Source organism: Accipiter gentilis, chromosome 9, assembly GCF_929443795.1.
Source record: "Accipiter gentilis chromosome 9, bAccGen1.1, whole genome shotgun sequence".
Lineage (NCBI taxonomy): Eukaryota > Metazoa > Chordata > Aves > Accipitriformes > Accipitridae > Astur > Astur gentilis.
Window position 1 is genome coordinate 23001770 of NC_064888.1, and position 27664 is coordinate 23029433.

Here is a 27664-nt window from a genome sequence, read left to right on the forward strand (position 1 = left end):
GCCCTGGCGCTGCTACATCCCACAGGTGACATCTCAGCGCTTAGCCCGAGTCTTGACACCAAAGTCCAGGAGTGCTGGGGACACTGACCAACAATCCCCTCAAATCCAACGCTCACAGCCCACACAGCACACGCTACAACCTGAAGGCGACCTGATTTCCCGGGTTTACATATGCAACTAACCCAGGATAAAACACGGTGCTCCGCTAGGGAGACGTGCAAGTTTTGGGGAGCAAAAATAAGGACCCTGCCCCACACATCATGTTTGGCACCAGGGGAGGTGGGGGGAGGCACCCGGGGAGACGGGGAAAACAACGTCCCTGCTGCTGCGAGGAGGCAGTGAAGGGTAAATAAACGTTTTTAAATGCAGCTGTCACTTACTTATCCAGGACGAAGTAGAGATCAAAGGCACCGTGACAGGAGCGCTGCTCTTCTTGCTCTTCCTCCTCCTCCGGCCGGGCGCAGGAGGTTAGGCTCCCCATCGCCAGCAAGCAGCAGCACAAAAATGCTGCTTTCTCCACGCTGCTCCTGCAACTCGCCATCTTTTCCCTTCCTTAATTCTTCCTCCTCCCCCACTCTCTCTCTCTCTGCAGACCTTACGGGCTTTTCGGAAGCACCGAGGGCAGAGGGGGGGAAAAAAAAAAAAGGAAAAAAAAATCACTAACTTCAGGATCCCAGCTCAAGCCTGCAGGCTCAAGGCAGCCCTGCCCGTCGGGCACCGGACTGCTGGCTCAGGGCTGGGGGCTGAGCCCGGCCGGATGGTCCCCAGAGCCCCGTCCCCATGCCCCGCCGCCTCGGCGGCTGCCCCGAGCGGCTCAGCCCTGTCCCGCACGGAGAGAAGCGGCTCCTCTCGCACGGGCCAGAGGCAGGAAGGGGCAGAGGGAGGGGAGCGGGGGGAGGAAGACAGGATCTTATGGGGGAAAGCTGAACCGGGACTTTCCTGTTCCGGGATAGCGAGGTGGGAAAGGCTGCTGCGAGCGGGCGACCGAGGTTAGGGACCGCTGCGCCCCAGCCCCGCCGCCCCCCGCGGGCGGGCGGGCGGGTGGGCATCCCTCCCTCCCTCCCTCCCTTCCTTCCTTCCCTCCCTCCCGGGCTGCCCGCGGGGCGCTTGGCAGCCGGAGCCGGGAAGGGAGCGCAGCCGGCCCCGTCGGCCCTGCACGCTGCCCCACGGAGGGGGCTCTGCGCCGGCTGCCCTCTCGGGACAGGGCAGCCGGGAAAGGGGCGGGAGGGCAGCCCGGCCGAGGGCAGGGGCAGCCCGGCTGCGCTCCGGGCCATCGCTGCGCGTCCTGCCCTGCCTCTCGCCCGCATGGAGCAGGCGGGGGTCCCGAGGTGACTGGGGCTGAGGGGCGTTAGCTGCCGAGGCGGAAAGAAGTTGCTGTAGGAGATGGGCGTCATTGCGAAAACCTATGACAAAGTGGGGTTGGGGAGAGCGATGCGAGGGGCCACTTAGGAAAAAACTTCAGTGCAATTAAAAAGATTATTGCCTGGGGGCGGGGGTAAGGGCACGTTTTCGCCACTCTCCCATGCTCCAGCAAATTGTTTCTCTTCCGTGGTAAAAACCCTTAAGTTTACTCACGCTGGAGCCTGCACACATCCTGCAGGCAGTGAGTAACGATGAAACGAAATCTCTTAATGGAGGCTTTGCACAGTAGCATAATCACTCCCCCTCCGGATACACACAGGTTACAAAGCACTGCCCTGAAGAGCTGACCCAGCTCATCTGGATGCTGTCTCCAAAGTTTGAATAATTAGTGGCTTCTAGCCGCTTCCCCCTCCCCCCGACGCTTTTTGCAGCCTCTAATTAATGAAAAGAGCCACCGGGAGAGATGCGAGCAGAGTCACTTTGCATGACAGAGTTGGGACTAGACGTTTCTCTCTCTTGGGGGGAGGCTTCTGAACACGAGTCAAGGTCGAGGCAATCCATCCCCTGTGGGGTGTTGGCACGCAGCCCCATCGGGCAGTAGCCCCCCAAACACCTATCGCTTCGCTGGGGGCCTCTTCACCCGGGAAGCCGAGCGATAACGCTCCGGCCAGGAGCCGCTTCTACGTGCCAACAGCAAAAAGTGACACCTCCTCCCCGCGACAAAGCTGGTACCGAAGGGGCGCACGGCCCCCCCCCGGGCGGGGCTCAGCCCGCTGCCCTGCGGGGAAGCCCTGGACGGGCTGCGGCGTGGGGGCCGTTTCCCCGCCGCACACGGCAGCTCTGTCCTGGGCCCTGCCGGCTCCGCGGTAGGTGTGCGGCTCCATCGGGAGGCGGCGGGGTGCTGCCACGCAGCCGGCGAGCCCTTTTTCTCGGCGCCCGACGAGGACACGCGTGGACGCGGCGCGCCCGCCCCCGCCGCGCAGAGCTCCTTCCCCGTGGGACCCCGTGCCCCCTCCAGCAGCCCTTCGCTTGTTTTGTGCGGTGTAGGTTGCCGCCCGCAAGTCTGAAATAAAGTCTGCGCGGCGGGCAAAGTATCTCGGTTTCAGTTCCCCGTTCCTGTGGCTGGACCGAGTTCAGACACATCCAACCGCGGCGGTCGTCGGGGACTTAGCAAGCAAAGATTAGAGGGGCCACCGGTTTTCAGCCGCTCGCCCAGTTTTAACTACGCACAGCTAGAAGTTGAATGCGCTGCTTGAGCTGACCACTTTAAAGGTTTTTGTGCACTGGCCAGTTGAGACCCAGCGATGACTTAGATCATGGAGAAATACAAGAAACCCACATCCTCCTTGGTGACATTCACAAAAAATGAGCAAGCGGCTGCCGGGCGGCAGGAATCCCCCTTCCTCCTGCTCCGCCGGGCTTCGGCCTCGCCGGTGCCCACTAGCGTCCGCAGTCCGCAGGGGCGCCGGGAGCCGCAGCCCCGGCACCGCTGCGCGGCCGCCCTCCCTACCCCCTGCCCCAAGCAGCCGTCCTCCCCCGCAGCCACCGTGGCCTTCCCAAACGGAATGAAAGTGCTAGTAGCTTCAGATTCCCTCGGTGCTTCCTGAATATCGGATTGTTTTCGTAAAATAACGCGGCAGGCCTCAAGGGAGTCTCCAAAGCAGAATAAGGCACTACAAAGAAAAAAATGGGGTATAACGATTTTCTGGCGGTGTGCGTTGCCCTTCTCTGATCACCCATAAATCATCTTACTCTGCGAAGAGAACAGGTTGCCTGACCTGCCTTCTCCGAAGCGTATGCGGTCCCGGCGAGGGGGGCATGTTTTAAGGCTAAAAGCAGTGATGCCACGGCGATTAGCGCTGGCCACCGTTAGTGCTGAACAACAACAACAATAATATTGGGGAACGTGGGGTTAGCGCCCTGCTAGCCCCCCTTCCCTCCTCGGCCAGGCCCTGCGAGGAGGGTCGGGCACGGCGGGGGCCTTGCGGGTGTCTCTGCAGAGCCGCCCCCCGCCGCCGCAGCCTCCTGTTCTCCCAAACCAGGTTTTCCGATCCAAGCCCCTCCAGTGGCTGTCACATACATCGGGCAAGCCTGACCGGTCCGGAACCGGAGGGAGGGGTGTGTGTGTGGGGGGGGGGGGGGGTAGTGTTTTTGTCCAAGGTCGGGGAGGCAGGCCGGGCCGGGCCGGGCCGGGCCGAGCCGGGGTCGCAGCCCCGGGACCGCCGGTGCCCCGGGCGCCCGGACTCATTTGCTCGGGTATTGCTCGAAGGAAAACCAAACCAAGCATCAGTTGAGCTGACCGTAAGAGGCGGAAATTACCCGGGGACACAGGTTTCCTCAGCGCACTATCCCACAGCGATTCAAGCTCCGTAAGGCAGGCGTCAACGCCTAACGGTCCCTTCCTACGCCTTTTGTAGCTATTTGCGTAAAGGCTGCAACAATAGGAACTCTTGCGCTATGAAGTGCAGTGGGAATTGTTCATCTCGGCTTCCTGACCCCTGCACCCCACATCAGAAAGTGTTTCCGAAGAAGTTGAGAGATGCCACCGGCCCATAAACCCGTCCCTGAGAGGGGGGCAAGGATGCAGGGCTTCCCACCGCGGTGGGTCAGCTGCCAAGCCCCCGTTACGCTCTGTAACTTCGTTCGTTCTGCCCGAGCTGCATTTTAAAAGAAAACCCAAACCCTTCACTTCATCTGCTTTAATCCCAGTAGCACAGAACACGTAGAGCGTGATTCACTTTCTTTATTGGTATAAGATTACGCTTTAATTGCGGCGAAAATCCGTCCTTTCAAAAGCATTAAAGTGTTGACGTTTCTTTTCCCAATACAAGCCAATATTCAGATTACATGGACACTAATCAAATAACCCGGGTTATTTCATTTGTCAACATGTTCATAAGAATTTTCTACCAGGCGTTAAAGGCATTTATATGGAACGACATCTTTCAAAAGCAATGTCGCTAGTCCAGACTTAGGGAACATTGGATTATGACAAGACGTTTGATGGTTTTATTTTACATACCAGCTGTGCCACAAATCGTTTCATACCTCAGACAAATTCCTAATTTTTTATCCTGCGAGTACTTTCTATGAAGCAGTAATTTTCCTTTTGAGCCATTCTTGTCAATACCTGCAGCTCCCAGAACAGCCTTATATTCAAAAGTGTTGTCAGATGCTCTAAAGGACAACTGGCAAGAAGGCTTTGGAGTTGTTTTTGCTTGATTGGGGTCCCCCGTCTCCCCCGCCCCCCCCCCTCCCCCCCAAATTTTAAAAGAAGCTCCTCTTTTAAAAGTACCGTTACAAGGGGGAAGGAATCCCGTCCTCCTTCCGAGCGCCCCCCCTTTCCCAGCCTGCGCTGCATTCGCAGCCGCTCCCGGGATGCCTTCCTCCTCGGGAAGAGCTCCGCGCCCCCGCCGGCGGGGGTAGCAGCGGGTCCCGGGGGAGGGGGACGACTCGGGCCCTGCGGGGGGGGCCGGGGGGCCGGCGCTGGGGTAGGCGTTTCCCGGGGTCTGCTCTGGGCGGGGAGCCGTCGCGGGGGAGGAGGATGCCGCCGTGCCGGGGCGGTGCGGCGGCGGGGCCGGGGGGCAGCTACCGGCGCAGCTCTTGGGGGGCCGGGCGGCCCCGGCGGTGGGGTGAGGGCTCCGCGGGGACGCGGCCGTAGCGGGATCCTGGGAGAGGCGCGCCGGGAAGGGGGCACGGCGGTGCCGGAGAGCCCGCGTCCGCGGAGAGCCAGCAGCGAGACCCCCAGGTGAGCGGGGCCGGGGCAGAGGGGGCCGCGGTGGCCCGGGGGGCGGCCCTGCGGGCGGGGGCGGGGGGGGGGGGGGGCGGCGGGGCGGTCCGGTGCGGGGCGGCCGCCCTGCCGCCGGCAGAGCGCGGGCAGCGCGCGGCGGAGCGGGCAGCGACGCGCCGTCCCTCCCGCCCAGGCTGCGCGGCCGCGGAGCGCTGCGCAACCCCTCTCCCCCCCCCCGGAGCCGGTAAGGGCGGCGGCCAGGGGCCGCGGCGGCGGCCGGTGCGCTCCGAGGGGGCGGCGGGGCGGCCCGAGGGGGTCCCCGACCAGCCCGGGCGCTGCCGCGGCGCCGGGACCTGCCGTGCCCGGGGCCAGGCTGCCCCGGGGGGCTTTGCCGGGGGGCAGGCGAGGGCGCGGGGCTGCCCCTCGGTGACGAGCGCTTAACCCCCACCTTATTACCGCCCGCTTCAGCGCGGCGGCGAGGGGCCCCCAGGAGAGTCCCCCGGCGGCGGGTGCCGTCCCTGGGCTGCCGGGGGGCGATGCGGAGGCGGCTCGGGGCGGGGGGGAAGGCGGCACCCCCCCGGCAACCCCGGCGGTCGTAGCCCTTTTCTTCCCTCTCGGCTGCTCTTCTCTCGCCGAGACCTCTCGAGCATCAGTTGCCGTTTTTCTCGGTTACAGCTCTCCTCAGCCTTCCAACTTCGACAGGTGATCAGAGCATCGCGGCGGCTTTAGGTACTTACTTAGGGTCTAATTGCTTTTAAGAAATCGATGAACTGTCTTTGGAATAGCTCACGTTGTTATTCTCTGTTTGTCCCTAATACAAGGATATCCATGTTCCTTAGCAGAAATTTCCTACTGCTTAAGTAAGTTAGAAGCTGCTATTGTTGTCACTTTGAAATGTGGCTTGGTCTTTACATTTGCAAATCCTTCCATGAAAAGGTTTCTGTAGGAATTCAGTCCACTAGAAATGTTTGAAGCATTTTAATGACTTTATTGAGTGATCTGACAGGTACTAGTTGGAAGAAATGTCAGTAAAAACTTGATGGAAGACATGGTTTTTAAATAGTCTTCTATTTTAATATAGTTGCTCTTAAATAAAAAGCATGCATGAAATTCGGAATCTAATAGCTCATTATTGCTGGGGAGCTATCCCTTATTTTTGGCTTTTAAAAATGCTAAATTTAGTGCTTGACAGCTATTGTTACCATTTATTAAATATAATTGGTACTAGAGAGAGGGATTTTTTTTAGGCAATAGGAACTTTGGGAGATTAAATTCAGGATTTATTCCTTTAAATGTGTAAAACTACACCAAAGCATAAGCTGCTGTTTGAGAAAGCAAATTTATTCTGTATTTAAGCATCTTCCAGTATTTCAAAGCAAAGTAGAGCTGCCTTATAGGACTCTATAGAGATACCATCTTATAGAAGAAAATAGCTGTATAGCCATAGAAATTTTAATGTAAAGTAAAAATATTACTTTAGCTTCTGTTATCTGAACATAATATAACCAGATGAGAAAGTACAAACATAAATTCTGTGTAAAGAATTACAGACTGTACGGAAGATTTTACAGAAGAAATTACTTGGCTAAATCCTAGTATGTTATATGTAGATATTTCCATGTCTGTAATGCTGTGAATCTGCAGTCGTATTTTACTTGCAAATGCTATTAATAAGCACCAGGTCAAAGAACAAAGTATTTTGTTGGGAAACAAATAATTTTAGGTCAGACCTATTTTAATTTGCAAAATTCACTTTCCATTGAAAGGTTTCTTTGCTTCATTGTAGTGTAAAATAAGTTGTTTATGTTGTTCCCCACAATTTCACATTACATAGCGTTCTTCAGCTCAGGTACTTGCTGTTATTGGAGTTGACATTATGTAGTAAGTTTAGCATTAATGTTAATAAGATTAATGTAAGTTATTGTTACTTAGTACTGTTGAAGAAATCTCTAGTATTAACCATGTGAAAGTGACTGCTCTCAGTTTGAAAATATTTCTCTTCAAATACAGATGATGAACATGCAAAATCGCAAAAGATTATATAGCTATATGTATAGTTGTGAATGCATGTATGTGTGTGTATACATATGTGTACATATATATATGTATATGCTTACACACCAGTATATTAGTTTCCTGTCAGAAAGAAACATTTGAACAGATACAACATATTTTTTTTTAAATCAAGAGCTACCAGAAATAAACATCAGGACAGTTAAACAAGAAAGTAGCTTATATATTACCTTATATGTCTTGAACATCAATCAGATAACATAATTTCTTTTAATTTGTGAAAAGGAGACATGAATGTGAACTGTATGAAGAGAGAGGAAAAATGATTTGTGACTGTTTTCACAAGTTACACATTTTGGCTCAGTCTGTGTTTGGTTCAGTCTGGTTGTGTTTGGATTGGGTTGGTGGTTTCTCCATTTTCTGTGGCTACATGTAAGGAGTGGTGGTTTTGTCTAGGTGAAAGAGCATATGCACAAAACTGTGTGAGAACAAATGCATTAGCACAAATTGCCATGGTCAGGGCTGCTATTTATGTGAATCAAACAATGATTGTGCTGAAAGTGGATACGTACATTTGTGACACTTGTGTGACAAGTGGCTTCTTCGCACTATGTTGACAGACGAATAGTTGCCTTCTCTGTTCCCCCTCCCATGGAATAACTTTGTTGCTTTAAAATGCGCATTGTTGTACGCTTTTTTATGTGTGAGAAAAGTAGAGGCATGACTGCTTTCACTCCCTTCCTGGTTGTCCCCTGTAAAATTTGAAACTCCTGTGACATTTTGGGGCATTATGTCTCTTGCTGAATGGTGAACAATGTCAGAGCAGCAGGAGCAGAAACCAGACCAAGTCTCGGAGGTGACCACTAGCACAGTTCAGGTCTGGAATATGAAATACTGTGTGCTCTGAACTGAAATACATCCATACAGTGTTCTGCATGTACTATGCAGTTGAAATTATGTTAATTGATAACATTTACAGTCTGGTAATCCTTAATCCTGGCTGAAGAGTTAAAACATGCTCCCTTTATCCTACAGGAACCCTGTTTTTTAGGTTTTAGGCCTTGAAACCACAAGAGCAAAGGGGAGGATAAAGGTAATGCTTCCATTAGACAGAACAGCTCTAGTCCAGTGAAGAATCAACCCTTCAGTACTGTGCTCTGCACATGAAAATTAAGTCTTTCAAAGCCAGCAGACTACAGAGCTGTAGTCAACTCCTCTTTATCCACAGGTGGATTGTCTGACTTATGAATGACTTGTACAAGCCAGTACCATCCACCAGGGTCCATTGGATCAGATGCGGTGCCAGAGAGAAGCACAAATTCTGCCTCTGGGGCCAACCCAACTGGAAAGGAGCATTGACATTTTATGCATTGTGGAGCCAAATTCCTAGACCCAGTCTGTCTGAACCACTGGGCTAGCAGAAAATAAACCTATTTCATCCTTTCTAATTAGGGCATCATGGAATGACTGTTGCTCATTGTCCAGCTTGAAACATCAAGAACGCCCCTAGTGCTTGTGCTGCATTTCTTGTATTCAGACACTGGGAGGTGTGGAAGAGAGACCTCAGTGACTCTGTAGCTCATGTTCCACCAGATTGAAAACCTCCAGTTTACTACAAGGTCTGCTAAATCAAAGAAGGTTTCATGTGGACCTATGCAGATACTGTTGCATCACATATCCCAGCAAATCAGTATTAATCAGACTTTCCTGCTATGTGGGATAGTCCATTCCTCGCCTGCCTACCGGCCAGGCAAAATGGTGGTAATAGAAATAGGGGTTCAGTGTGTAAATTTCCTAAGAACATACGGAAGTTTGGTGCTGAGCCACCATTTGAAAGTCAGTCGGGCTAGGGTACATGACCCTACTGGCACTTGTTCAAATATCAGTTATTTTCTCATCAGGCTAGATCTGACACTCATTCTCAGGCATTTTGTTCCTGCGCTTTAGGTAAAGAGTGGAAATTGCATCCTTGTGCTGGTTTTGGAGAAGTGATTCAATCTGCATCTGCTTTGAAGAGGCAGCTCTACATGTCTGTGGGGCAGCTACCATGCATCAGGAGACAGCCCACTTAACTTTCCCTATCCTCAGAGAAAATAAGAAGAAATTTGGAAGCTTTTCTTTTAATCTGCACTTCCAAATGGCTCCTGTACGTCACAAGACTTGCTTAAAGCAAATGTATTTACTCATTTCCAAGCAGGGATTTTAGTTCTGTCTTCTTCATTATTCCCACTGAAGTTTGAGAGATTGTTCATAATAAAAAGATTTGGCAGCTTCATGATTCACTAGACTGGGTATCCAGCCAAGATATAATGATGGTTCATCAAGAGCTGTCAGCTTACATTGCGTGTACTGGGGATTTCAGGTGATGGAAGACAGTCTGAAGACCATAGAGCCTTAAAATAGTAAGAATTGGAGAACTGCTCCCTGCAGATATCATGATGATACAACAACAAAATTGTGAGCACCCTTAAGCTTGGAGGTCTCTGATTAACCATAAAACCTCCAAACTGAACTCACATTCCAGAAGGGGCCAGTTTCTGGAAGCTCAAAGTAGACATCAGGCTCTTCCCTCTGAGCTGCCTTACGATCCTTTCAGGGGATGCTAGGCAGTGAGTTTCCCTGTTTCCACCCATTATTTTGGGGGCTTGTCAGGTGAGAGTTGTGCAGCTGCTGTACAGGAAGGTGTGAGGAAAGAAAGCTGGGGATGCCTGGAATGCCAAGGGAAAAGCTTTTTCATGCATCAAGCTAGTTCAGTCCCAGTTTTATTCCACTCTCTTTAGACTCAGTTCATCTCTGCAGTCAGCAAATTCCTCCTTGGTGCATAGTTGTGTTTCCTTCTGCTTATTCCTAGATGCCTATCTCAGGCAGTCTGCAGGGACTGAGTTAACCCAGGAGTACAGGGGATATGTTCAGAGCAGCAGTACATCAAGGGCTATGAGGAACTGAGAAGAGAGGTACCTACAGAATGCCCCAGTTATAGCCCTGGACAGCAAAAAAATTCCAGTCTCCACAGGTTTTATTATCATTACCTCCATTACTTTATAAGTGCTAATTGGGCAGTTCTTAGCGCATAGATGGGAAGTGGCTCACTGGCAGGAAAGGGCCCTCTTTGGATCAGCTGCCCTCTTGCTTCTATGCAGAATCATTGCTGGGATCCAAATTTGCCTCCAGTAAAAATGAGAGGGTGAAAGAGCATACTCAGAGCTCAGAAATTCAAGGAATATTGTCTATGAGCTGTTTCTCAAAGATGGACAGGTTGCTAACCTTGAGACTTAGAAATAAGTGACACGTGACTAGTTTTCTTTCTTAAAATCAACAGCAATTCTTTCCTTTCTAAGGTAATTGAAGACTTTTGTCTACTCTGCTTGGGATATAATGGCTCTCTGAGGGGTAGCAAACCCACAGCTAGCTTTGTTCATCCCAATCAGTCTGGGAATGGCAGCACATAGCTATATCTGCCTGTTCTTTCCATGTACCCTGGTACAATTTTCTTCATGTACACAAGCTTTTCAGCAGTAAAGCTATGAAGGGACCACTTCATGCCCAAAAGGAAACAGCTCCCAGATCTGTACCCAGGCTGAAGCACAGAAGCTCTGTCTTGCAGCAGCAGTGAGCTGAAAGAAATTACTTGTTCAGACTTTTCATGCTTTAAAAGGACCTTCTCAGCTTGTAATTAATAGATGGAGGAAACAGGTTGCAGTATCTTTCAGGATTTATCTTGTGGGTTCTGGAATTACTTATTTTATCTTTTAAAACAAGATTTCTCCACTCCTTTCTTTGATTTCCTGTCTGTTTCCCTCAGCTTTAGTTTTCATTCTTCTCCTTTGCAGTTCACAACTTGAATAAAAAGAGAAGAAAACCTTGCATAGAAGGAAAGCAAATGTATAAAACCCAAGAAGTGGATTTTTTTCACTTTTCCTTCTCTGATTCCCTTGGAATTCCCTTCATGTGTTAAGAATCTTCAGTTCCTTATAACAACAGAGAATAATAAATGCTGCAGACAGAAGCACTCTGTCTGCATCAGCTCAATTCCTTTAATGTCTGTAGTTTATTGTGTGTGACACTGCATGTCTGATCATGGATTCCTCAGACCGACAGACTGTCACGACCTAGACTGGACAGACCAGGGAGTTGTGTTTAATTCGAAATTCCCTCGGGCTAAATTAAGGTGAAATGACACCAAATGATCAGTTAAAGATTTTATTCATGACAGAAGCAAACTGAACTGGGGAGGCATGGTAGTAGGTGGCAGGGTTTCTCACAACAGGAACTGGCATAAGGCTACTGCTGTAAACTATGTAACAATATACATGGATTCAGGGAATAAGGAGATGCCTCCCATTGAGTCATGAGGTTCAGAGCAGACCCCGTTGCTTTCCAGACTGCTCCTCAGAGAACGGTCTAGGGGCGGCTGGATCCACTCTTAGTCACAGACTTGGTCAACGGTTTCTATCTTGAAACGGATGAGGTGTAGGGATTGTGGAAAAGGAGAACGAAAGAGAGAAGAAGACAGAGAGAGAAAAAGGAAGAGAGAAAGATTTCACCGGTCCTGGGCCCCAGCGTTGGTTCAGTCAGCCGAGGTGTCCAGTCAGCTGAGGGGTCCAGTCCCGGTGGGCTTGTGCGCCCCGGGGCTTCAGTTTGTGTCCTTTTATCATCCTTGCCCCTCCTTCAGGCAGGCACCCGAACTCATCAGGTTAGTGAACAGTTTGTGAGCCTTTGGTTTTGGGGGTCATTTGTGGAGTAACTTCTCCTTCCTTGCAGACATGGTCATTGTTTGATCTTTGTATCAGAACAGCGTATCAGAACAGGGAGCTGCGCACCCTCCAGCACGTCCCCCCCTCCTGTTGTTGCTGTCTGGGCTGATGGGCTTTTCACCTTGGCTCCTTGCTGTGCAGGGTTTGTCTTTAAGCAGAACTTGCCCCACCACACTGTTAGAGACATTAACTCTTTCAGGCTCTCACACAGACCTCCTATTGAAATCAAAGGCAGTTTTGCCAGTGGCCACAGGAGTGCATTGGCATGTAGTCACAGGTTATGTGCTTCAGGGAAAATGCTGTTGCACTTTTGAGTAGAGAGGAGTAAGTTAAAAGGTGAAGGAAATTATAGTTCTGGTATTTAATATTTCCTTTTGGCAAATGCAGAGCTATACAGTTTAGGTTAATCCCTTCTCTGGAGAAAGTCTGGAGTAGATGTAAAAATGGTTGGGGAGGCTGTGGGATGATGCTTTCCAGGATCAAATACTTGCAGTAGTTTTTTACGAGTAACTTCTGTGCTGTATTTTTTTTTCCAACTAGGGTAATTGCTTTGAAAGTGATATCGCTAATTAAGTTCTGCTTGAAAATGTTCCCCTCTTGCAAAGGCGATTCATTTGTTTCCTTCACACTTGCAGAGTCGATCATAATACTAAGCAAGGCTATCGGTGCTTTTATGACCACCAAGAAACTCCAAGTGATGCCACAGTTCAACATTGTCACTGTGGTAAGGAGAATCGCGCCAAGTCCTATGAAAATAGGAGGCAGGGGAGTCCTTGCTCAAATTGGCCTTTCTACATTTGGGCATTTCCAGGCATTTCTTAGGAGAGCTTGCAGTGACATCTGAAGGCCACAGAGTAGAAAATCAGGGATCTGAAAATTAGCTCGGAATTATCCCTATGCCCTTCTCTCACTTCCCCTATCTAGAAACTATTTTTCTCATGAGGTGAGGGAGCTACATAAAAATTTTTCAGGAAGGGAGAAGTTGTAACCCTAGTTGGTTAATGGGATGATATGCAAGTGCTAGGAAGTGGTGAGAGAGGAGGAGAACGCTATCTGCCGGGTTCCAGCTTGGAAGAGCATTCAGGAAACCGAAAGATGACTTAGCAATTTGTGCGCTGCTTCTGGAAGCAAGCAAGCTGGGAGCAGTTGCTGTGAGCACCATCTATTTCATGTGCTTTTCGATGGAACATCCGCAGTTGCATAATCCATAGGGAGTTGCCTGCCCATAGGTACTTGTTGTTTGACAGAGCTGTCACACTTCTCAGAAATCAAGATGCAAAATCCATCACTCAGGGACATGGTACATGTGTATCAGATACTCTCTGGGGGATGAAGAGTCCATTAAACAGCAAGTCCCTAAACTCATCCATATGAAGAATTTGCATCTGTGACAGATAGAATATGGAGAGTACCCATCGTCAAACAGGTGATCTGACTCTAATGTGCTACTAAACCACTATAAATATTCATTTTATTTCACCCTTTCAGAGTCATGTGTGTGGGTGAGCCCAGAGGGATAGGAACTTCTTAATGCAGAACATGAGCGAAACCAGCAGGATTATGTTGCATGAGAGGGATCATGTCTCTGGGAGGCAATGGCACTCGCAGTATTGGCAGTTTGAGGCAAGCATATCATTGCCTGCATGATACAGAGCTGCAGATATGACCTTCACAAAGAGGCTTATGACAGAGTTCTGTAAACTTTGGTATATAGTAGAAAAAGAGTGAAGTAGTCAGATGTACAACTAGTGAACCTTCAAGAAATGAGAGCACAGCAGAATTATCACTTCTTAAAGGAGGTAGCCAAAATGTGGAAATCAATAGCATAAGACAAGGGTAATTGGTTAGTTGAAGTCGTGGAGAATTCTCTGTTATTATCATTTTCTCTGTCCTTAGCTCACTATGAAGAATGTGAGCAATTCACCTACCTCAGCCTGTTGAAGAAAAATGCCAGGCACTCTAGTAGTATAGCTTCTCTATTTCTCGTTATGACTCCATTTGTAGATTCTTAATAAGTATGACTTTCCTTAGACTGTGAAGACTGTTGGCAAAGATGTGGGATTTTCATTAAGTCTGGATTTAGAATTAAACAAGAGCTTATGTACTGGGTTCATGAATTGGTGCAGAATTTTCATGCAGGTTCAAGTCTGAGGTTCCTGAAAACTGAGGAAAGTTTTGCAAAAAAAAAAAGCATTCTTGGTTGTGGCTGAAGTTTTGGCTTTAGATTATAACCAAATGAAAAACATGTAGAGGTCAGTCTCAATCCAAATCAAACTTCCATTGAAATTGAGAGGTTTTTGAGATTTATATTCTGGCCTACTTACATGTGGTCTTACTTTGTTCTAGCTCATTTCTGTCATGTGTTTTAAGCACTGCAGGCAGTGCTGCTATATTCCAGCAATGCTAAGCTATCTGCTGGTGCTTTCAAGCTATGAGGTTGCATTGACTATTATGCAGCAAGCCTTCTGCACCGCATGCTGTCATAGTGTAGTCACACACCTGCTGACCCCCTTGGAGAATCCAGCAGATGCCCTTCTGGCAGCAGTTTAACCTGACCTTGCACACAGTCATTCCTCGGCTGTCTCTGGATTTGCAATGAGTGGTGGCAAGACTGAAAAGAGCAGAGCTGATTAGGGCCCCAGGCAATCTCATGTCTGAACCCTGTTGAGATTTACTCCTGTAAAGTGTCAATGAATATTTTACTGGACTTAATAGGGGAAGAGCAGTGGGCAGATTTAGGCTTGGGATACTGCTAAACTTTCCTGAGCTTTGCTGAAAAGGCACCTCTGTGTGCATTTTCCAGACACTACCAGCCTCAAATTCATGGGATGAAGGTAAAGTCTCTGTTAGTAAACTTTCTGAAAAAGTGCCATGCAGCCTGATAAGTTTCTTTAACAGTAACAATCATTAAAAAGCCATTTTAAAAAGTCTGCAATGCAGAAATACATTGCCTAGGTTGTCTGCGTGTGTGTGTGTACCCTGTTTTATGCTGCGGCTGCTGAGTTGCACGATCCAGCCATAATATTGCAGCGATGCCTGTAAAGCTTTTGTAGATACTTAGCTCCCCTTCTCCTCTTACTCCTGTTGTCCATGGTCCTTTTATCTCCCTTCAGCTCATCTGTTGTGTTTCCTTTGCTCCACCAGAGTGTTCAAAAAGTACATCAATTCATTTTCTCTCTCTCAAGTCATGTTTCAAGACTCAGTCTTTACTTTTGAGGAGCTCAGTATTTCAGTTATCCAAGATAAGGGCTGAAGCTACCAGAGAACCCCCCTACCACCCCTCACCTGTGCAGGAGGCAGAACTTGCTCCGGTACTGTCTTATGGATGAATCTGCGCTTTGCCAGGAGACCTCCGAGTGACTGCTGGCCCAGGTCGGAAAGCCCACAGGGTGCAGCACATCCCTTTGCAGCTCATTTTTGAAAGCAGTACAGTCATGCTTGCTTGCTGTTACCCCTCAGCTGATGAACTTGCCTCTGTAAGACAGGCTGAAAGCAGAGGGAAGAGCTTTCTCGTGCTATTTGGAGACTGTAGAAAAAAGATTCACCCTTTTTCTGCTAAAGATGTTGCAGAGTATCACCACTCTCCACTCAGAGTACTAGCAGCACATCTTCAGCCTATCTTCTCTGTTTCAAAAAGAGAACTCTGTAAATTTAAATTACACTCCATACCTGACATAACCCTGGTCAGACCCTATAAAACCCAGTACCTTTGGAGGCACCTAACCTCCTGTTTGAGCAGAGGGCGGAAGAGAGAATGACCTACTCATGAGAGAAGCAATTCATGCCTGACAGGGTGCTCAGAAGCTGTGGTGATGCACCAGCGACTCAGGGATGTCTTGCAGTCACTTTGTTTTGGGACACTGTTATACTGAGATGTAGCACTAGATGGTGCATTCTACAAATTATTTGAAGAGACTGATCTTCCCATGCCAAAACCTTTTGGCGCAAGGCTGACCGTAACAAACTCATTTGCTGTGTACGCACAGTACATCCTTTCATAACTTTTCATGAAGTTGACCCTTCCGTGCAAGAGTTGAATACAACCACAGCTGCCAAGACAGCACTTGAGACTTTGACATTTATGCCTGTAGGTTTGGGGGATTTTTTTCGCCCATCACAGATCTTTGGCTAATTCACAAGTCACTTAGAAACAAGCAAACTGTAATGGCATATTGAGTTTGAGGGATGCTTGAGTTTGGATAGAAGAGAGATCTGTTAGAAAATATCTGGTATTCCTTATTAACCTGCATGTCCCATATCCCATCAATCTAGGTGAATTAAATGGAACTGAAGATGTGCACATATTGATTTACATGCTGGAGAATAAATATTGATTTATTTGCCCCATAGCCAGACACCTTTGCCATAGGGCATCGATTCTAATGAGGAGTGATGACTTCTCTTCTTCTCTTCAGAAGGGAGGATTAGCCTGCAGGCAGGCTTGTGGGACAGTGCATAACAGGCAGAGACTCCTATGTCCAGGGGATTAGCTCCTGCCCTTCCTTTTGGGTGTATGGAAGCCCTTCTGTATTCAGGATTTGGGGCACGGGAGTAGGCAGCACAATAAGCAGCACAGACGTTGCCTGGAACTGTTGACACCTTCAGCCGGGAGCTCAGAAGAGCTGTCTGGGTTGGAGGTGTGGGCTGTGGGTGTGCTCTGGGAGCTGATGGTTTGCAGAGCCCTCTTGCAAGTAACAGTGCTGAAGTGCGTCCTGCTCCTTTGGGAGTCTTTCTTTGGGACGTATATTAGGGCAGCGATCACTAGGTGGTGCTGTTACACACCGATCTCACTTTTTCTTGGCATTCGCACACTTTCAGTCTCTGGAGAAGTGGTTCTTGTTAGGGTTGGGTTTACGGTACCTCTTTGAAAAGCCGCTGAAACAGAGAAACGTAGCAGGCAGCAGTAGCTAGCTGGGAGCAGTGTAGCTTCTTCAGACCCTCGTGTCTGTGCTTGGGCTCAGATTTCTGGAGGAAGAGACTGACTGCACACAGGTAGCACCCACCCTCTTCTTAGAAGTGTGTGTGTGCTCAAATCCAGCATCCTTCCCCACTGAAAACTCAGGTTTGAGGCCCTGGATTTCTGTTTCCTCTGGAGTGACAGCAGTGTGCCAAGGCACGGCATTCTCTTAGTTTACATGGAGAAATTCAGATGAATTTCACAGAAAGGGAAATCTTAGTAAGAGGAGTTGTCTTCTAGTGGATAAGTGGATAAGTAAAATAACGTCAGAAGAGATTAGGAATTTCCTGAATGTGAATTCTTTAGAAAACAACTGGCTAAAGTTGCAATTGATTTCTAAACTTTTTCTTATTTAGAGAGACTTTTAAGCATTTTAGATCTCAAATTTACTTTCTGATTGGTTTGGAACTTTTATTTTTGGTATTATTTAAAATAAATATGCCTTGACTGTTTCCATTTATTAAAAATTGCTATAGTTTAAATGGAAACACACACAGACATGTGAATATGTTGTATTTATTTTGGTAGTTTCTATATATTATACAACTGTACACATAGATCTCATCATTCTGGTCTCACACCAATAGTAACTTTAGGAGATTATTGGGAAACCAGGCCATGAAACTCATCATTAACAGAAAGCAGAAACCCAGTCTATCCTTCTGTTAGCAACTAATTTCTGGTAAGCCATCTGACCTTTTTTTTTTTGCCTTTTACGTCCCACTGTTTGCCTTGGTTGTCTGGTTTAGGCCTTCATGCTTCAGATTTTTACTACTTACTGCATATGTAACTGTGTATTTTAATATTTTCAGGGTAGGGCCTTAGACCTTGCCAACCAGGAGGAAATTATACTGAATTAACTATACTGATTTAGAAATTGACTTAGTTAAATCAGTGCAACTCTCCTGAGCACTTTATATCACTTCAGTTTAAGTCATGAGTCAGTGAATAACAAATCAATTCTGTTGGCAGAGAGTGAGAAAGATTAGACTGGATCTTCAGCCCTTCTATCTCAGTATTTATTAGGCTAAGGCCTCTTCAGGGCTTGTTGCTGTTCTCTTTAATTTTCTCTGCCTAATGGACCTGATCCAGCTCTTGATGGCACAAATGAGGGTTTTTCTATGACCTCCAGCTGGGAGCTGGGGGTGGCAATATCTTTATTATAAAAAACCTAGAGAAGCTTCAAATGACAAATAACTCAAACCTGCCTCCTCACTGCGTACAGAGTTCTCAGATTGTGGCTCACACTGCAGAAATCACCTCTGCTCTGAAAAATGTAATATTCTACATTCAGGGTAGGAAAATTCATCCTCTAAAGACAGCTATCTCTACTAACATTATGCTAAGAGTATCACCATGCAAAGATTCATAATCTGATTCGATTTTCCCAACAATAGCAGATAAGTAAGATCCCATATATATTTTGAGATGGGATGAAAATAGTCCTTCTGTCAATCTCCACAGAATTTGTGCATTCTGGTTGGATAGACTTGGGATTCAGGTTATTCCCGGTTTTGTACCGGCTTAACCAGAAACTAGGCTGATGTTGCACTCCCAAATGAAAATGCACAGCTTTTTCAAAATGCATTTCAGAAAGTGCTTGCTTTTGTTGTTGTTCTCCTTCTCTACCTTTCTTCACACTTTGACAAACTACTACTAATAAATAAGAAGGATATCTGAGAATATGCTGAACAAGAATATGCTGAGTTCCACTCACTGAAAATTTTCCTTACTGTTCCCAAAGCTTCTTATTCCTGGCTGTAGAGAGTAGCAGTGTAGCAGGAGTTGAACTCTTAGAGTGTCTGCCTTTTCCAGAAAAGAGTAACTCACTTCTTTACAAATCTAAGATTTCGCAAAATAATTTTTATCTTTCTGAACTGGATGTTAATAAAGCTGTAAACTCTGTAACCAGTAATGTGCTGACATGCTCTTACAATTCACCTGCAGCTCCTGGAAGCCTTTATGTTGTAAGTAGCGATGCCCCCTTCCATTTCCATCTCTATTCCAAATGCGATTTCTTGTTTGTTTATTTTACAGGTTTATGATGGAACTTACATCTTTGCCTAAATTCCTTTGGACAACTGACAACAAACTTCTGCATCACCATTTTCCGGACATATTAGCGACTGTTCATACCACACAAGACATTCCCGAAGAAGTTGTTTTTGGACCATGCATGCTCCAGAACACCCTGCTGGACACTGTAGCTTTTATTGCTCTGAAGTGTTCTGATAGACGGAACATCCACTATGTCTTCAAGGTAGGAGGAAGCAGCGTTTAATGTCAGTCATATCAAAAAGGGTTACACCATCGCTGAGAAGGTAACTTTGCCAAGGGGTAGATTTTTGTTTCGTTCAGCACAACTAACAGCTCCTTCAAAGGGGAGAAGTAGCCAGTGCATTTCTGATTTACGAGCTGTAGACTGGAGAGACCTCAGTGAAAACCGTTTCCTTTGCAGGAAGAATACAAAGTCCCACTTCTACGCTGATGATGGATGACCTGCTTCAGCACTGACTGGAAATAGGAGGAAGGAGGGACCAATAATTTAGAACCTTCATGCTCAGGTTTCATCCTTACAAAGGAGGCTTATCAGGAGGTGTGACAGCCCTGTGAGAGCAGGGAGGGAAGACTGTGGCATTGCACTGATTCATGTAGGTGGTACATTCACAGCATTTATTGACAGATCTGAGCAAGCGTTAACTCAGTTTGCCCAGTTATCCATAAAAGTAAAATCACAATAGCAGTGATCTCAGCACAGGCTCTATCAACTGTAGAAGATATCAGTCAGGCAACTAGTCTGCACAATCTTCAGGCAACCAGAACTTATTGCTATTAGTACATGGACCTCCTGAAGTTACCTTAGATATGTCTGTCTGTGTTACAGCTGCACTTTTCAGTCACTGTAGAGAAGCCACAGAGATATGTCTGTGAAACAAAAGGAACTGTCATGTAGGGCAAGTCAGAAACCCCAGGACTGTGATGGATTGTTAACTCTCCAGCTCTAGTTGGAACTTTTTTGTTCCCTAGCTACTGTTTATCATAAGATTTTCATTTGGACAATGCATATTTCTCATGCTGGCCTCTTACTTTGGCTTTCTGGGTCTTGGAGTGCATTTTAATCACCATTGGTCTAGATGAAGACAGGGAGGTAGTGTTTTACAATGTGAGGCAAGTGAATTTACCACATGCTATGGCATGGGTGGATTTGGGAGAGATCCAGGTTCTCCTAAGATTTCTGTGCCCAGGGATTATGTGTAATATGGAAGATGCAGCTGTTGGCAGATACCTGTTTGACACTTTTGCTTTAAACAAATTAAGAAAGAGAAGAAGAGGCTTTAGGGTTTTTCTGACTATTTGTTTGAGTCTCTGGCACAAGTTTGCATGCTTGGACAGTGTTATTAGTACTCCAGGAGAACTACAAGCTCTTTGGAGAAAGACCTCTCCTGAAACGAAGCTTTATTTATGGAATATTTCTGTATTTCTCCTGGGAGTTTTGGAATGAATGTAGACTCAAGAAAGAGCCTCAAGGGGTTTCTACATTGGAAGAGCCCTCCGAAGCGATGGCTTTAGTGTTTTGCTACGTTTGAGCTAAGTCATTGTTATGCAGCCATGAAATTGGATGCCTGAGTTGGCTCGGATCTCTGTCTTTTGGCAGTAAATACCTCAAATTCTGTGCAAGTAGCTGTTTCAGATGCAATTGGTGGTCCCATATCCTGTTAGCTACTCATAATTAAAGGTAAGCCTTCCAGAAATCAGGAACTATTGTTAAGCTCCCAACACTGTATGTAGACAATTAATTAACAATTCAGTCATGATACTATATTGCTATCAAGGCACTGAGGTGCAAAAGAAGAAATGGATTTTGTTATGCTGGCTATGGTACAAACAGAATTACAGGCAGGAATAATTTGGCAAGGTGGATTCTTCGCAGCTGAGGTTCATGATCATCATAGCTTGGCAGCACTCCTGCAAGACTTTGGAGAATATTATTTCTAACAAGGGTTTCCTCATCTTGGGCTTTTATGTTTAGTCCAAAAGGGAGCTCTATGTTTTTTCTCTCATACTCTTGGAGACCCTAACTTGAGCTCCTTGGGCCAGTTTGTATGCTTGGGCAAAGAAAATGCCTTGGCAGCCATTGGCACTGGTGGTTCTTTCCAGCCAGCCATTTACTCCAGCAAACCAAACCGACCCCTTATAAAGCTGTATGTCCCACTGAGTTCCTCTGCCCCTTACAGCTTCTTGTGGGTTCCAAGGAAGAGTCTTATTCTCTCCCTTCTCCTCCAGCCTCTATCAAGGAACCCACATCAAGGAAGCCCAGCTGTGAAGCCTTTACCTCTTACATGGGTGCAAAGGATTCATCTGAGGGATTGCCATCACCAGAAGAGGGTGGACTTGTAGGGTTTGTAGTGTGTTTAAACACATGGGAAAACTAAAGCTGGTGCATGCTTCTAGTTGACGGCACCCAGATCTTATGTTCTGTCCTTTACTCCTCCCCACCTTCTTTAAGCTCTCTCAGCCCTTTCCCTGGAGTCCTGGTTCCTGGAAGAGCTGTGTTCCCTTTGACTTTGCTTAGAGAGCTGGGTGGATGCTCAGTGTTTCTGAAACACAGAAACTAATAAATGACAGCCTCTGTCATAGCTATTAGTTACAACCACTGTGTGTGGGTGGGTGTGCTTGTGTCGCTGTCAGACTTTTGTATTTCTCAATCATTGTTAATTACCATGGCGTTCAGAGAGAACCAGTTACAGGGCATGCTAATTTATTTTCTGCCTTATACTTATTAACTCTTATCCTAATGGTCCCTTAATGGTTCATTCTTGTTTTCAAGCTACTAATGTGGCCAGGCTTTTCATGGTAGGTAATAGTCAGGGAGAGTTAAAAACAGAGAAAGAAATACCCCAAATACTGTTTCTGATACCAAACACCAATGAATGGCTGCCCTGCAATTAGTGGGAAACAAAGAGCTATACATTGCTTGGGGTGAAATTTAGATCATACTTGTCATTAGACATTTTTCATTTCCAAACTTCCTTTCTAAACAATGACTTAGTCCTTCAGAAATTAGTTGAGGCTTTTTATGCATGTAAATGTTGCCCTTGAACGCCCTGTGTTTCAGCCTTCAAGCTATGAAAATCTTCCCCATCTTTCAAATACTGCAGAGGACATAGATGTGCTGTGGTAAACACCAAGGAAAAACCTATAAAGAAATAAATCATTCCCTATTCAGAGCAAATGCAATAAAGTAACTAAGATGGGAGCCACACACTGAATGAGGAAGACAGAGCCAAATGTTTTATAGTTATATTATATCCAGAGCATGGTCAACCTGTGACTAAATGACTTAGGAGTCCTATGGAGGAAGGAGTGTATGTGACTGTGGACAATGCTGTAATATATACACAGAAGGGAAATTTAATTTGAGCAGTAGACTTAATATTATTTTTTTAACTTCTGAGTGCCTGACCTTGCAACCTAACCAACATGTTTTAACTTAATCTGTTTGGTATTTCTGAATGCATGCATACTAAAAGTAAATCAACCCCTCGCAACTTTCAGAAATAATTTAATAAAAAATATTAATCTGATGAGTTTTTACCTGTTCAGATACCTTGAAATGAATTTAATTGATTTATCAAAGGCAAGAATAGGAATATATAATTTTACTTCTGAAAAAGGAAAGAACATATAAGTGGGAAAAGCATATAAGTGGAAAAGGAAAGCATATAAGTGCTTATTAGTTGTATTTATTCAAATCTAATTTTTATGTAATCTAGCCAAACAGTTATATATGCAGATGTTGTCTCCTTGGGGTGTTGAATCAAATAACCGAGATTATTCTTACAGCTCCTGATCCATATCCTCTTACATCACTGAAAAACTCCACATGCAACTGTGTTCATTTCTGGGCTCACACTGCACCAATCCAGGAGTCTGCACATCTCACACCCCCCAGACCACAACACTCGCACCTCTGGTGACTCATATCCCTTTTTCCCTAGGGTCTGAGACCCCCAACTTACAGAGGAGCACACCTTCTGTACCTCTGTGATCCACACTTGACACAGTCCCATGGGACAACCTGCATCGGACAGAGGACATCATCCTTGCCATGAGTGGGCTAGAGATTGACTGACGTACCAGCCCTGGTATTACCATGAGAGGTTACATGTGAACATCGGTGTCTTCTTCTCCCTCTGATGCAGTTGTAGTCCCAGAGCTCTCAGCACTCGCACCAGGGAAGCCTTCCCGCTGTGATGGCTTTGGATTCGGTGACACTGGCATATAAATTGGGCTCACAGCTTTGGCATACTGGGTCTGTGTGAGGCAGAAAACAGGCTTTATTCTTGAATTTGATGGAAACCTATTTTGGGTCCCAAGACCTGAAACTTCCCTTTTTTGTGTCCTGTCTCACAGGTAGACGTTACGTCTGTGCACAGTCCCACAGGACTGCCTTGGATGAGACTTGTACAAGCAGCTGCCAATAGCAAGGAGCAGAACTTGGAAGCTTACTTAGAAAACAGTCAGTTATATTATCGCTCTACCAGGAAGATCAACAAAAATGAGGAGCTGCTTGTCTGGTATGATGAGGAGCTTTCCTGCCTCTTGGGTTTCAATGAGATAAAAGCACAGAGTCCACAGAATGGTAAGTACCAAACTGCTGATTGCAAGGGTCACTGAGGACTGAAGTGAGTCTGCAACTTCTTTAGTACATGGTGATCTTGTAATACAGGAAATAAAACCTGTCTAAATCCTTAGCCAGTCAGCTAAGAAAAAAGACCTTCTGCTTTGGCACTTGAGCTGGAGGCATAGAGGAAGAAAAGATTTGCAGTTCTCAATGCCATTTTCATTGCTACTTTCCAGCAGAGGATGGTGTGCTAGGGATTAATGCTGAAATTTTTGAGCTGTGTAATGGAAGTCTATGCACCTGACCACCTTGGAATCCTAGAAGCCTAAAATATCACCTGGAAATATGCCTTTTTTAGCTCATTGAGGAATCAGGTATAGGCTAGTGTTCAGCTATAATCTTGTAAATGAGCAGGGCTATAAAATTCCATATCAGTCCAAACAGTACTGCATATAGCACAGTCTGCCTATTTAGCGTGGGACACAGTGGGAAAAGGGCATGATTTTAATTCTGAGAAGTTGCTAGAAATTTATTGCTCTAATATTAATTGACTTGGCAATTGTTGAAAAAATTAAAATCTAGAATACAGAGAGACCAAGCAAATCACTGTCAGGTCCATGCCAAGGTTGGCTCCAGCTGTCATTTGCTCCAAACTTTGATCTAGTTAGACTGGAACAAAACTCTTTCTACATTCCCTTTGGTTGATTTAAACACAGCTTATATAGGTTGATAAGTAAAGGTGTAGGTTGGTAAAGGTATGAGTTGGTAAATTTATATGGTAATGTATTTGCCTGTAAATTAATATTAAATTAACATAGACACATTCATAGCAGGAACTCACTCAATTATTTTAACTGATTTCAGTGTATTCTGTTAGCTTCTGTGTAGACAGACACTGTTCCACCCCAATGAGCAGCTTTATTTTCTTGTAAGAAGTTCAGTTCTGTAGTTTGGGAAGTGATCTAAGCTGTGCTGAGCCTACAAATTAGGGGTTTGTAGTTCTACACAACCAATGTATGAACTTTTCTATGTATACTGGGCCTCAGGTGCTGTGTGGCATCATTTGCTTTTAAAAACTGCTGTGTGTTGTGAAATAACGTAGCATGGATACTGTTTACAAAGTTTAAGATGTGCCATATGTGTCTTGGTCACTGAATTATATACCGTCAATTCATGGACAATCAATAGTCCCAATGAACCACAGATACAGTCCATCTGAAGGCCAGAAGAAAACAGTGTTCCCCATTCCTCCTGCCCATCACTGGCATTGTTTCACTTTGAACATTATTTTCTGTGCCACAGGCATCTGTGCCTTAAGGCACATAGCAGTTTGCCAAATGAGCATGAGTAAGGGCTTCAGGGATTATTGTCAGATGATTTGTGAAAGGTGTTAAACTTCCAGAGTGTCCTATGCAGAAGATAGAGGCTCGTGTCAAAATCTTTTGAGTCCAGGTCTAAAACACATTATTACTTGGGTTTATAGAATTTAACATTCAGCCTGATTAAAGCCAGTGACTTACTCAGGAAATGTAGACACAAATCTGGGTTCAGACTTCAAATTGTCATAAAGTCCATATGCTTTTATCTAGACCATTGTGTTCTGGCCATTTTACATAGTACAAACTTGGCTTGAAAGTCTAAATGAAAGCATTTCTGCGAGTAGTGCATGGAGGCAAATATGAGTGAACCATTTTCCATAGCAGCAAGGGACCTGATTCTGCACTGGCATTACCTTCAGTGTTTGTAATCTTGTATGACACAAGAGATGTTTCTGGTTTTTTGTTTGTGTCAATGGCAGGGTCGGCATCTGCATCCATCCATGATTCCACCTTTGCAAAACTCATCATCTGTTGTCTGTTTCTGCAGAGTTGAGATGCCAAGAATGCAACCGCATCTTTAAATGTGAGCATTCCTATCTCTCCCATGTCCGCTTCCTATGTGTCCCAGAGAAGAGTGCCCTGCTATGGAGAAACTTCCAGAACCCTAAGACTGAAAAGAACAACTTAGCTGAGCAGACCACGAATTTCCACAGCCTGGCAAGGGATCTAGAGGTCAAAATGGCAGCTTGTAAAGATGATGCCCATGGTCTCACAGGAGAAAGGAGAGCAAAATCTGAAGAGGCTGAGAACAACAGGAGCAGGAAAACAGTGTTGTTGGAGAAAACCAATAATCTAAGTGAGGAACATAACTATGGGGGCAAGGAAGAGGTTGGGGGAGAGCATGCATTGGCTGGGTCTTTCTGGAAACTTAGTTCAGGGAAGCCGTCAGCTAGGAAGGATTCTTTAGAGCAGAAGCAGAGTGCTTTCACTGAGGTCAGGAGGATGAAGGAGAAGCTGAGGAATGAGAGACTGAAGGAGTCAGAAGAGGAGGATGGCATGGACCCACTTGGTAAAAAGCAGGTATCAAAGGAAGTGTTGCTGAACTCCTCTGGTAGTGCATTTTCCTTTGTGTGGCCCACCAGAGCCCCAGGAGAACAGAAGAGTGCTTTCAGCAAACCCAGTAAGTGTCTAACAGAAAGAGCTGCAATAAATTCTTCTCATCTCATGAGTGAGTCACCAAAGAGCCTGGGGGAGCTGTCTGGCTTCATTGCCACCACAGACATCAAGTACTGCAGCACGCTTCTCAATTCCAAGTTCTTTGTCAGTGATTTGTGTAATGCTCAGATGCTGCAGACAAGCATCACTCAGAGCAATGTTTTCCCATATACCTCAGAACCGTGGCCCAAACAAGCAGGAGGGCAGTTACAAAACACAACCACCAGTTCTTCTTCCTCTTCCTCCTCTTCCTTGACTCTTCTTCCCCCTACTTTCACGTCCTTTGGAGTGGCTGCCCAGAACTGGTGTGCCAAATGCAACCTGTCCTTTCGCATGACATCTGATTTAGTCTTCCACATGCGGTCACATCACAAAAAAGAATACTCCTCAACTGAATCCCAGTGCAAGAGGAGACGAGAGGAGAAGCTAACATGTCCCATTTGTCACGAGTACTTCCGAGAACGCCATCATTTATCCCGGCACATGACTTCTCATAATTAGAGCTGTGCAGACAGATCTCACCAAGGGACTGGGCAGGTTGGGTAAAGGGGTAAAGAAGGGAAACGTAGTTCACTTGTATCCATTTCTTTTTGAGTTTACATTAATTTCTTACAGGAAATCAATGTTTACAATAATTTATAATAGATGCTTTGCAAAAAAATATAAAATGTTTACAAGAGTCTGAGTGGGTTGTAAGTTTTGAAAACTCAACCTAGCCCTTGTCAATCTATTTTTGAGGAAATAAAATAGTGAAATGAATGCACATGCAGTATTAATTTGCAGAGAGTTGGGAACAAAATCATTGTTTTGCAAACAGAGTTTTCTTTGCTTGTATTTGATTTGCTGGTGTCTGTGCAGTACAATGTAAATACAGAAGTAACAACCACCTCATTGAATAAGGAATCTTTAAGCAAAAAAAAATAATAATCAGAGCTTACATGCTAAAAGAAAACCAGTTACTGTTTCTAGCAGCTTTGGTGGACTCTTACTCCTTTATGTTAGCTGAAGAAGTTCTCTTATCAGATTTGTGAATCTGAGTAAAAAACTTATATGTCACTGTCTCCTTGGCTTTGAAAGGGATTTGAATTTAAGCATCTGTCTGAAATTTGTGATCATCAACAACTGACCAGTATACCTCTAAAGAGGATGTGAGTTGTAGATCAGTATATCTGAGTTCTGTTCTAGGCTCTGCCACTTTTGAAAGATCTTTTACAAAGTCTAATCAACCTGTATCTGTATCAAAATGTGACCTGTTGTCAATGTTATTGTGTAGACAGACAGCACAAATTCTGCCCTAATGTGTGCTTGCAAGATCTGTGTGACTTTAGTAGGCATACAGATCCAGTGGGGCTAGAGTTTGGCCTGTGGCTTTCAGGTTTTGGTTATCCTAAAGGAAGCAACTAGAGTATTTGAGTTGCTATTAGCTACTGATAGATAGAAGCTGCACACTTTAATTGTGGATGATAGGCTCTGTTCTGCTAACAGCTAGAAGAAGAACGTCCTTCACAAAATCACACAGGCATACATGAATTGCATTGCATTAGACCAGCTTGTCTATCCTCTGGTTTCTACATGGGCCAATTCCAGCTTTTTTTAAAGGAAAGTGCCAAATTCTCTCTATAGCCAGTCCGTATGAGACATTTTTCTCTTACCTACATTGGTTTGAGCTCTGCTTAGTCTGAAAAGCAG

The 27664-nt window shown here is 45.9% G+C and overlaps 2 protein-coding genes across 3 annotated transcripts in view; one reads left to right on the top strand and one right to left on the bottom strand.

Moving 5' to 3' along the window:
* Positions 1–1021, bottom strand: part of ANTXRL (ANTXR like) — a 58807-nt gene extending 57786 nt beyond the window's left edge. Inside the window, exon 1 of the mRNA XM_049810812.1 lies at positions 381–1021. Coding sequence (XP_049666769.1) covers positions 381–541 — 161 coding nt within the window. The 5' untranslated portion in view covers positions 542–1021. The remainder of the gene's footprint in view (positions 1–380) is intronic.
* Positions 1022–4992: 3971 nt separating this feature from the next.
* ZNF488 (zinc finger protein 488) lies at positions 4993–26889 on the top strand. Of its 2 annotated transcripts, none has more exons than XM_049810468.1 (4): positions 4993–5110; positions 18854–19076; positions 23231–23459; positions 25308–26889. In XM_049810468.1, the coding sequence occupies exons 2-4, from the start codon at positions 18858–18860 to the stop codon at positions 26474–26476; spliced, it is 1617 nt and encodes a 538-aa protein (XP_049666425.1). In that variant the 5' UTR covers positions 4993–5110; positions 18854–18857; the 3' UTR covers positions 26477–26889. The 2 variants fall into 2 exon arrangements, with proteins under 2 accessions (XP_049666425.1, XP_049666424.1); XM_049810467.1 differs by lacking the exon at positions 4993–5110 and adding an exon at positions 5787–5821.
* Positions 26890–27664: the final 775 nt, after the last annotated feature.